Source organism: Myotis davidii, unplaced genomic scaffold (genome assembly GCF_000327345.1).
Source record: "Myotis davidii unplaced genomic scaffold, ASM32734v1 scaffold409, whole genome shotgun sequence".
NCBI classification, from domain to species: domain Eukaryota; kingdom Metazoa; phylum Chordata; class Mammalia; order Chiroptera; family Vespertilionidae; genus Myotis; species Myotis davidii.
Window position 1 is genome coordinate 454,803 of NW_006374611.1, and position 10,573 is coordinate 465,375.

At 40.0% G+C, this 10,573-nt stretch overlaps 1 protein-coding gene across 1 annotated transcript in view; it reads right to left on the bottom strand.

Annotated features, from left to right (window-relative positions):
* The window catches only part of FKBP3 (FK506 binding protein 3), a 20,393-nt gene that overhangs the window by 5,826 nt on the left and 3,994 nt on the right, over positions 1 to 10,573 (bottom strand). Inside the window, exons 3-4 of the mRNA XM_015557358.1 lie at positions 9,588 to 9,695; positions 1,533 to 1,668 (exon numbers count right to left, since the gene is read on the bottom strand). Coding sequence (XP_015412844.1) covers positions 1,533 to 1,668; positions 9,588 to 9,695 — 244 coding nt within the window. The remainder of the gene's footprint in view (positions 1 to 1,532; positions 1,669 to 9,587; positions 9,696 to 10,573) is intronic.

Sequence of the window (10,573 nt, forward strand, 5' to 3'; positions counted from 1 at the left end):
TCCAGTGGGGCCTTTCTTCCCATGGAGGTTTGGCGAGCCTGGGTGAGGGGCTGATGGCTGTTTTCAGGCTGGCCACACTCCCTTTAGGGTGGGGGGTCCACTGGGGTACCTGGCCAGTCTGGGTGAGGGGCTGAGGGCTGTTTTCAGGCTGGCAGGTGACTGAAGCTCCCAAACGCTCCTTTTTTTCTTTTTTCTTTTTATTCTGGGCCAGCTTTAGCTCGGAGGCTTGGCTCCAGCTCTGAGGCCTCTGCTGCTGAAAGCAGGTATCTGGTTTGTTTGGGTTCTATAATCAAAACACTGTTTCAACTCCAGCTCTGAGATCCCAGCTGGCTGAAAGCAGGTTTCTGGGGTTTTGTTTAGCTTCTATATTTGTAACAGTGTTTCAAGCTGCAAGCTCAGAGGCCGGCAAGGCAGGCAGGGAACGTTAGCTTCCTCCATCACTGAAGCAAGCAAGCCTCCTGTTCGCTTCAAGCTGCTTGGCTGCCGGCTGCCATCTTGGTTGGCAGTTAATTTGCATATCACCCTGATTAGCCAATGGGAAGGGTAGCGGAGGTACAGCTAATTACCACGTTTCTCTATTATTAGATAGGACTAGAAGCCCACTGCATGAATTTTGTGCAATAGTCCTGCCTTCCCCTGACTGCCGGCACCAGTTTTCCTCTAGCACATGGGACCCAGGTCTTTGGTCTGGTCGCAGTGAGGCTTGGCTTCTCCGCTGCAGCCGCAGCAGAGAAGCCAAGCCTCTTCAGTCTTCACTCTGGCTGGAGCCTTCAGTCTTCGTTCTGGGCCTGCGTATGCAAATTACCACCACCTTTGTTGGGTTAATTTGCATGGTGGCCATAGCAGAGTGACACCAATTTGCATGTTTCTCTTTTATTAGTGTAGCTAGACTAGAGGCCCGGTGTATGAAATTCGTGCACAATGTGTTTGTGTGTGTGTGTGTCCCTCAGCCCAGCCTGCATCCTCTCCAATCCGGGGCCCCTTGGAGATGTCCGACTGTTGGTATAGGCCTGATCCCACAGAGATTAGGCCTAAACCTGCAGTTGGACATCCCTCTTGCAATCTTGGACCGCTGGCTCCTAACCACTCACCTGTCTGCCGGCCTGATCGCCCAACTAACTGCTCCCCACTGCTGGCCTGATTGCTCCCTAACCGTTCCCCCCCGCTGGCCTGATCGTCCCTAACTGCCTCTGCCTCTGCCCCTGCAACTGTGGCTTTGTCCAGAAGGACGTCCAGTCTCATTAGCATATTACCCTTTTACTACCCTTAAGTATAGATACTAAAGTCTAACTTTGGGACATTAACCAAGTTTAGTCTAAACTGCTTCTTTGTTTTTGCTTTTCAATGACCAAGAGGTCTTTATTTACCCAGCCAATAAGCAGTGAACTGAAGAGACCTCTTCCAAGTACATCACAGGTGCAAAAGACTTCTGGAAAAAAGTGAAAGCCAACAAAAAGATACTGCTAACAGCTCATCTACAAATATTTTATAATGCCTTAACGCCAAAAAGATAAGATTACATTTAGACTTACTTGTTTGAATATTGGTATCAAAAACAGTTCCATCCTGTAGTGTTCCTGTATACCAGCAGTGAACAACATCTCCCTTTTTGGGGAAGTTGGTTTTATCCCCCTTTTTAAGAACAGATTTTGTATATTTTGGTGGACCCTAAAAACAAAGACAGACCATACATACTTATTAACTTATGTCCTTCTTTTAGAAGGATGACAGAATATTTATAGCCAATTGTCCCTGGTTGGGTAGCTCAGATGGTTAGAGCACCATCCTAATACATTAAGGTTGTGGGTTCAATCCCTGGTCAGGGCACATATGAGAATCAACAAACAAGCCGGGGCTGGTGTGGTTCAGTTGCTTGGGTGTTGTCCCATGCACTGAAAGGTTACCAGTTTGATTCCAGGTCAGGGCACCTACCTGGGTTGCAGGCTTGGTCTCCATTGGTATGCAGGAGGCAGCCAATCCTTGTTTCACTCTCACATTGGTGTTTCTCTCCCTCTCCCTTTCTCTCTCCCTCAAAATCAATTTAAAAAATCACCCAATCAATGCATAAATAAGTGGAACAACAAATACATGTTTCTCTCTCCCTCTAAAATCAATCAATAACCAACTATGCCCTAAGTCTGGTCACAGAGTTTCATAGATTTGGTAAACTCTATGAGTTGAAGTCACTATCTCATTTTAAGTCTGTGATGAGACTATTAGTACTATTAGTAGCTAGGATGTTTATAATTTAATTTCCAATAACTTTCAGCTTCTTGGAAACCAGTTTTGGTTTTTTTTGACAATTCTGTGAATTATTCAACAAACCATAAAATGAATCCAGTTATTCCCCAATGTTAGAAATATTACTATTCCATTAAAGTCATAAGGCATTACATAAAGTATTGTTACATTTTCTTAAAGATTTCAGTGGTTTTAGCATTACTAAACATTTTTAATATATGTAAAATTAGAATGAATAGTTGTGTTGAATTTGTTTCTGAACTTGAAGAGAAGTTCACACAATGAATGAAATTATCTACAGACATTACCATAACAGGCATATTTCATAGAACAAAGCAGGATTATCAAGGTCTCTTTAATTTTTTTAGACAAAGGCTAATCTAATCAATGGTGATTCATATATTGTAAGGAAAGCAATTTTTCAGACATATTTAATATATAGAAATTGTATAGTATAAAACATTTAGTAATGGGAAAGGAAGTAAAAGATATTAAACATCTATTGTTTACCAGTCACTTAACACGTAACATCCCACTTAATCCTAACAATCCTCAGAAGGAAGGTATCACCTACTTGTATTTTTGCAGATGAGACTGAGATCCCAGGAATTTATGCAACGGAGCTAGTGAGTAGTAGAAAATGAATATGAACTTGAGTTTGAATCCAAAGCCCCCATTTTTTCCACTATACCCAAGTAATAGTGATAATAACCTTTACTGATGTTAATAGTTAATATCTATTGAATGCCCTATGTGCCAGGCACTATTCCAAATGCCTTACATAAATTGCCTTTCTTTCACCCAGCTGGTGTCGCTCAGTGGTGAGGGTTGACATATGAACCAGGAGGTCAAGTTCCATTCTTGGTCAGGGCACATGCTTGTGTTGCAGGCTCAATCTCTGGTGGGGATGTGCAGGAGGCAGCCAATCGATGATTCTCTCTCATCATTGATGTTTTTATCTCTCTCTCTCCTCCCTTCCTCTCTGAAATCAATAAAAATAAATCTATTTTAGCCAAAACCGGTTTGGCTCAGTGGATAGAGTGTCAGCCTGCGGATTGAAAGGTCCCAGGTTCGATTCCGGTCAAGGGCATGTACCTGGGTTGCGGGCACATCCCCAGTGGGAGATGTGCAGGAGGCAGCTGATTGATGTTTCTCTCTCATCGATGTTTCTAACTCTCTATCTCTCTCCCTTCCTCTCTGTAAAAAATCAATAAAATCTATTTAAAAAAAATCTATTTTAAAAATTGCCTTCTTTTCCTACTCTATATTTACATTTTTATGTTTTTTTCCTTTAAATTTTTTTTTTAATTTTTACATTATAGTTTGCATTCAACATTATTTTGTATCAATTTCAGGTGTATAGCAAAATAGTTTACAAAGTAATCCCCCAATATTTCAAGTATCCACCTGGCACTATGCATAGTTGTTACAATAAATTGATTTAATTTTCACTTCTTTGTGAGGTAGTAACTGTTATCCCTGTTTTGCTGATAAGGAAACATAAGGGCAGGGTGGTTAAGTAATTTGCTTAAGGCCCTACAGCTCCTAGGTGGCTGAGCAGAATGGGAAACCAGGCAGCTTGAATATAAAACCCATGCTCTTAACTATTTTACTACCACAAGCACATATGGAAATCAGGTGTTATAGAAGTCATTTTCTTATGTCAACTCATTAATTTCACAGCAATCTGACAGTTTCTACCCCATCTTTTATAGATAAAAGTAAGGCCTGGATAGGGTAAAAATCCCTATCCACTTTTAAGGATTAGCACTTTGAACTAAAGCTAAGTGGCCATCCTAAATCAAAAGGAAGTCACATCTATAGCTTGAGTAAAATGTGCATTATAAAAGTAAACATTACCTTCCCCCCTGACACTCCCACTATAAGCTTACTTTATGGCACTATAAATGGTCAGGTGTCTACTGGTAGCAGTGTGAACTGGAATCATCTCCTTGGAATACAATTTAAAGATGTTTAGAGTGTAACAAGTAATTCCATTTATAGAAATATATGCTCAAGAATCTTAGGAAAAAAATCTTCCTGCAGTTACCCTATGCAGATATACTATTATCCATAATAGCAAAATAACCACATTTTTTGATAACAAAATTTTATATTTTTAATAGTGGAAAAATCCTAAGAAAAAAAGAAAACATACAAAGAAAAAAATAGTGGAAAAATTCTTAGAACATTAAGGGAAAAACAAATAGTTCTAACTACAGTCATGTCTCAACTATTTAAATAAATATATGCATAAAAATGTTAAGAGAAAACATTTTGGAATGTTAAATATGTTTATTTCAAGGTGTTGAATTATATTCTGTATTCTCTATCCTTTTCTGTTATTTTGTATTTAAAAATAGCATGTGCCTTAGCTGGTTTGGCTCAGTGGATAGAGCACTGGGGGCACCTGCACATGCCCTGACTGGGGGTGGGGAGCGATCGCACAACCCAGGTATGTGCCCTTGGCTGGGAATCGAACCCAATCCAGGTTAGATGCCCGGGTTCCAGGCTTGATCCCCAATATGGGACGTGCAGGAAGCAGCCGATCAATGATTCTGGGCCAACACTCTAACCAGTGAGCCACACCTGCCAGGGCAATAGCATGCTATTTTTATATCAGAAAAACAAATGGCTTAAAAATGGTTACTTGACAAAAATCTAGTAATACTAGAGGCCTGGTGCACAAATTTGTGCACAGGTGGGGTCTGGCTGGTTGCCCAATGTGGGCCCATCGGGCTGGGCTGGTGCGGGGGAGGGACCGCGGGCAGTTGGCCGGCTGGCTCCACACTCGATCAAGGTGTTGGGGGCCGATTGGGGGCTGGGCTGGGGGCAACGAACAGGTGGCGGCCGGCCCTGTCTCTGACCAGGGTGTTGGGGGCCAATCGAGGAGCCGGGCCAGCCGGGGGATGGGAGGCCGATCAGGCTGGTTGGCTGGCGCAGCGCGCGACACAGCCACCAGTCATTCCGGTCGCTGAACTTTTATATATATAGACATATCCCAAATTTGGAAATAATTTTTTAAAATATATTTTTATTGATGTCAGAGAGGAAGGGAGAGGGAGAGATAGAAACATCAATGATGAGACAATCATTGATTGGCCGTATCCTGCATGGCCCCTATTGGGGATCAAACCCAAAGTACAGGCATGTGCCCTGACTGGGAATTGAAGCATGATCTCGTTCATAGGAAGATGCTCAACCACCAAGAGACATCAGCTGTGCTGGGGAAAAAGGATTTTAATTTTTAAAAGAATTTTTTTTTTTGTTAATCCTCACCCAAGAATATTTCCCATTGATTTTCAGGAAGAGTGGAAGGGACAGTGAAAGACAGAGAGAAGGAAAAACACTAATGTGAGAGAAACACATCAATTGGTTGCCACCTGCATGTGCCCCAACCAGAGCCAAGGACCAACCCTACAACTGAGGTTTGTGCCCTTGACTGGAATCGGACCCAGGACCCTTCAGTCCTTGGGCCGACACTCTATCCACTGAGTTAAACCAGCTAGGGCAATAAAAAAAAAATTAAAGCTACAAAATGGAATGACTACATATATCCTATATAATAAAAGCCTAATATGCTAATTATATGCTAAGGCTGCTCAACCGCTCACTATGACCTGCACTGACCACCAGGGAGCAGACAGTCAACTGGTCAACCAGTTGCTATGACATGCACTGACCACCAGGGGCAGATGGTCCAACTGGTAAATTAGCTTGCTGCTGGGGTCCGGCCAATTGAGACTGAGACAGGCTGAACATGTCCGGGAGCCCTCCCGCAGTCTCACCCTAGCTGGCCAACCTCTGGTGTCCCTCCCCGGTCCCGATTGTGCACCGGTGGTGTCCCTTGGCCTGGTCTGCACCCTCTCTCAATCCGGGACCCGTCCGGGATGTCAGAGAGCCGGTTTTGGCCCGATCCCACAGGCCAGACTGAAGGAACCCACTGGAGCATGAATTCGTGAACCGGACCTCTAGTTTATTCTGTGAGAATATGTAAATTACATAATATTTGAAAGACGAGGTCTCATTAGTGAACAAAAACTACATTTAATTAAATCTTAATGTCATTCTATTGTTTTCCTATTTGTTGTTACATGGGCATGTTGTGTTATCTACATTAGAGGTCCTAGAATAATAATTCAAACACACATTTGGTGGTTATGGTTCAGTCTTAACAGTGAAGGTGCCCATCTGCCCACTAATAGCCTCCATTTCAGTGTTTCACAAAGTGTCTTTTATGGATCACTCATTCCTTGGCATTGCTAACACTGTTAGAAGAAAAGGAGTCTAATATAATTAAGTTTGGAAAACATGATTCAAAGTTAAATATACCTCCATTCTGCAAGACTTCTCAAAAGCTGTCATTAGCTAATAATATATACTGTGAATCTTAAAGTAGGAGACACACGTACAGGTTTTAATGATGTCAGGAAAACAATCGTGAACTTTTGGGACTTACATAACACACTTTGAGAAATGCTGCTCTAGTTATTTAATCTGATTTTGGGTTTCATTGCAAGAATCTGGTTGGTTCATGGTGAGAAGTCACATCAGTTCTTAGGCTGTTCTGGAGAGTTATATGCTTGAATGAACCTGGCTCTTAGGTAATTACCTGGCTTTGCAGCAATTTCTTAGTCCAAAGTGATGAAAAGAACTATATTCCCAAGATTGAGTCTGACCTAGGTACTTCTAGACCCAGAGATAAAGGGACTTTGAGAGTAATCATTCAATTACAATGAATTGGATCACATCATAGCCTCTAAAAATGAGAATATATTACCTAACTGTTCCTATTATTAATTTAATATTTGAGCATGTTCTATGTGTTAGAAACTAGAGATACACAGGTGAATTGGCAGACATGTTACTGGCCCTCCCTCAAGCAGAGTATAGACATGTCTATAATTACATATGTTGTAAGACCTGTAGAGGAAGCACAGGATGCTAAGATAAAGTGGATACAGAACTGACAAGTAGGAAAGTTAAAAGAGGCACTAAGTAAGTAATAAAGGATGAAAGTGGGAAAGGGCAGTTTTGTAGACAATGAGCAGCCATTTGTGGCTGAAGAGTATTTCTATAGAAATAGTAAATCTGAAGTTGGGCAAGGTCCAGACACTGGAAGACTATGAATGTCATGCATGTTGCCCAGTAGAAATACAATGAGAGCCACAAATGTAATTTTCAGCTGTTTAGTTCCACATTAAATCAATACATTCAACATATTTCAACATGTAGTCAATATAAAAAATATAAAAAATACTGAGGTTTTTATATCCTTAAAAAAAAAAAATCGTACTAAGTCTTCCACAGGCCAGTGCTCTAATCACTGAGAAAACCCAGCCAGGGCCCAAATGGTTATTCTAGTAAGTTTTCTAAAGTAATATTCTGCAAACCATACCATGCTCAAGAATCTTTAGTAAGTCTACCAGTCTAGAATTACACTGTCCCGTTCAGTAGTCAATAGGCATGAACAGAGAAAGCAGACAGCAGGAATCAGCAAAGTAAATCTGTATTTTAAAAAAGCATCTTATACATTTTTCCAGGTGCTAGGAAGATAATGAGAGCACATAATTGGGTTCAGGCTGGCCAGCTAAATGAAATGAAAAGAAGTCCTGCCCTAGTTGGTTTGGCTCAGTGGATAGAGAGTTGGCCTGTGGAATGAAGGGGCTTGGGTTCAATTCCATACCAGGGTACATGCTTGGGTTGCAGGCTCGATCCCCAGGAGGGGGCATGCAAGAGACAGCTGATCAATGATTCTCATCATTGATGTTTCTCTCTCTCTCTCTTCCTCTCTGAAATCAATAAAAATATATTTTAAAAATGTCATTAAGAGGAACATGATCACAAAACCCTGAAGGCTACTATTTGCAAATGCAAGATGAAAACCGGTGGGAGTAACTCAGTTTATATGACACAAGATTATGGTCAAGAATAGCAGTCACTTACACTTTATTTTTAGTTGTTCTGACATTAACTCACGGATCCAAAAATAAATAAATAAATAAATAAATAGGTCTTAAATAAATAAAAGGAGATAGTTTAGGACCCTCACAGGATCTCTCTGGATTGTCTTCAGCCCTTACTGACTTTTATTTGTAAGTCTCTTTTAACCTTTTAATGATACACTTCCCTTATTCTAATTTTCTGTAAGGTAAACTTTGTTGCCAATTGCTTTGCAACCCTTTTAGTAATTATTATACCTCTATTTACCTTATTAGCTGCTCAATATTTGACTAGTATAACTTGTATTAAATTATACACTTGTGATAAACCTCAAAATTGCTGTGTGTACCTTTCCACAAACATTAATATTTGCTTTTCAACCAACAGGAAAAGGTTTTGCAAATTAACTAGCTTTAGTCATAAAACATTTACACTTCTATACCTGATCTTATTTATACTCTTTCCACTAATACCCAAATGCTTCACCTTATTAATAGGCTACACCTCTTTACAATAACTAATAATATTTTTATTAGGTTATTATCACTGATATTAAGACTGCTGGGAATGAGTGGCAAGATCATAATCAGTTCGGTTCTACTGAGGCTGTTCTAAAAGTTGTCCTTAGCTCCATGAAGGCTGTCCATTTGCAGAAATGATTTTATCTGGGTCTTCACATCTTTGTACCAATATATAAAACCTGGGTTGGTAAAGATTGGAAGATAAATTTATACCCTGCAGGCAGGACTGGACTATTTCTATTGCCAAGGACACTATGTATATTTGAAAAAGCTAAAAATAACCAAATGAAGTTTCTTTCACTCAGTCCAACTTGGCTATAGAATGAGGATCTTAAAATAGCTTTGAAAGCTCAGAAGTTCTGGACAGACATAGAGGAAATAGAAAAAGAAAAGCTAGGCCTGGCCAGTGTGGCTCATTTGGTAGGAACATGATTCCGTACACAGAAAAGTCCCGGGTTTGATTTCTGGTCAGGGCACATACCTATCTTTAGGGCCCATCTCCAGCCCCAACCAATCGAGATTTCTTTTTCACATTGATTTCTCTCTCTCCCTCTCCCTCTTTCTCTCTCTAAAAATCAAAGAAAATATCCCAAGGTGAGGATTTAAAAAAACAACAACAAAAAAAGCACAAAGCTAGAGGTATATCAAAGGAAAGGCTTTCTGACTGTAAAGCACTGGTTCTTAGGCTTCCCCACCAGGCCCCAACAGCTTAGGCCTTTTTCTGATTCAGTACACCTAAGGGAAATACACTACAAATTAGTGTTTGGCTTACTGTTAAGTGGCCATATTAAACTGCCCCTTATTATGAGAAATCAGGGCTGCAAAATAAATATTTTTCTCAAATTCACATAAGAACTAAATAAGAAAATATTATATACAAACCTCATCCAGAGTCTCTTCAGACTTGGTTTCTTTGGGTTTATCTTCATTAAGCTTCACATTTTTCACCTGCTCAGACACTTTATTTATACTTTCAGTACCCTTGAAACGCTGTAGGTAAAATATTTTAATGTTTATCATATTCAGGATTGGCTAAAAGCTAGGAGAGACATCTAAATATGCAGCTTCAATTAAATGAACATCTACCTGTACCATGAATATAGGCTACACTACTCAAATGTAAATAAATAGAAATTGCCTATGAACAAATTATCTTATGTAAAGCATTTTAATCAACACATTATGACTCTCAAACCATCTCACAATATAAATTCAGAAAGGAGAATCATAACTTAGAGATATGAATATTACTCAAACTCCTTAATATTCTTTTCTGTGGGAGATGGTCATCTCATAGTGAACACATAGTGGGGAATATCTTAAAATTTGGTTTTATAAAGGCTCAGCATAAGTCTAACTTACTTTAAGTTCATTAATAAAATGGGACTTACTTTGAATTTATAATTTTTCAGTGCCCTTAAGAATTTGTTTGAAAAAAAAAAAAAGAATTTGTTGTCTTAAATGACAAGAGAATTATTTTAAAAATCTGGTCCCTTTCAAAATATCAAAACATTCTGCTAAACTGCAAACTAGCCTCACTAGATTTGACAGCCAGTCTATTTAGGGTTACAATTAAGAAAATTTGCAGGTGTAAAAACTTCAACATATTCTGCAAATAAATGCATTCAAATTTAATTTGGGAAATATTCAAAATAATATTCTTGAAATCTACACTAATAAAAGAGAAAGATGCAAATTGACCATACCTTCACGACACCCCACAGCCAATCAGGAGTGAGTATGCAAATTAACTTGACAAAGATGGTGCGTCACTTTGCATACGCAGGCGCCAAGCGGCCAGGGGTGGGACGGCTGCTTGCCCGCGCGCTGGCACCAAGTGGCCTGGGTCCTGGGGACGGGTGTCCTCA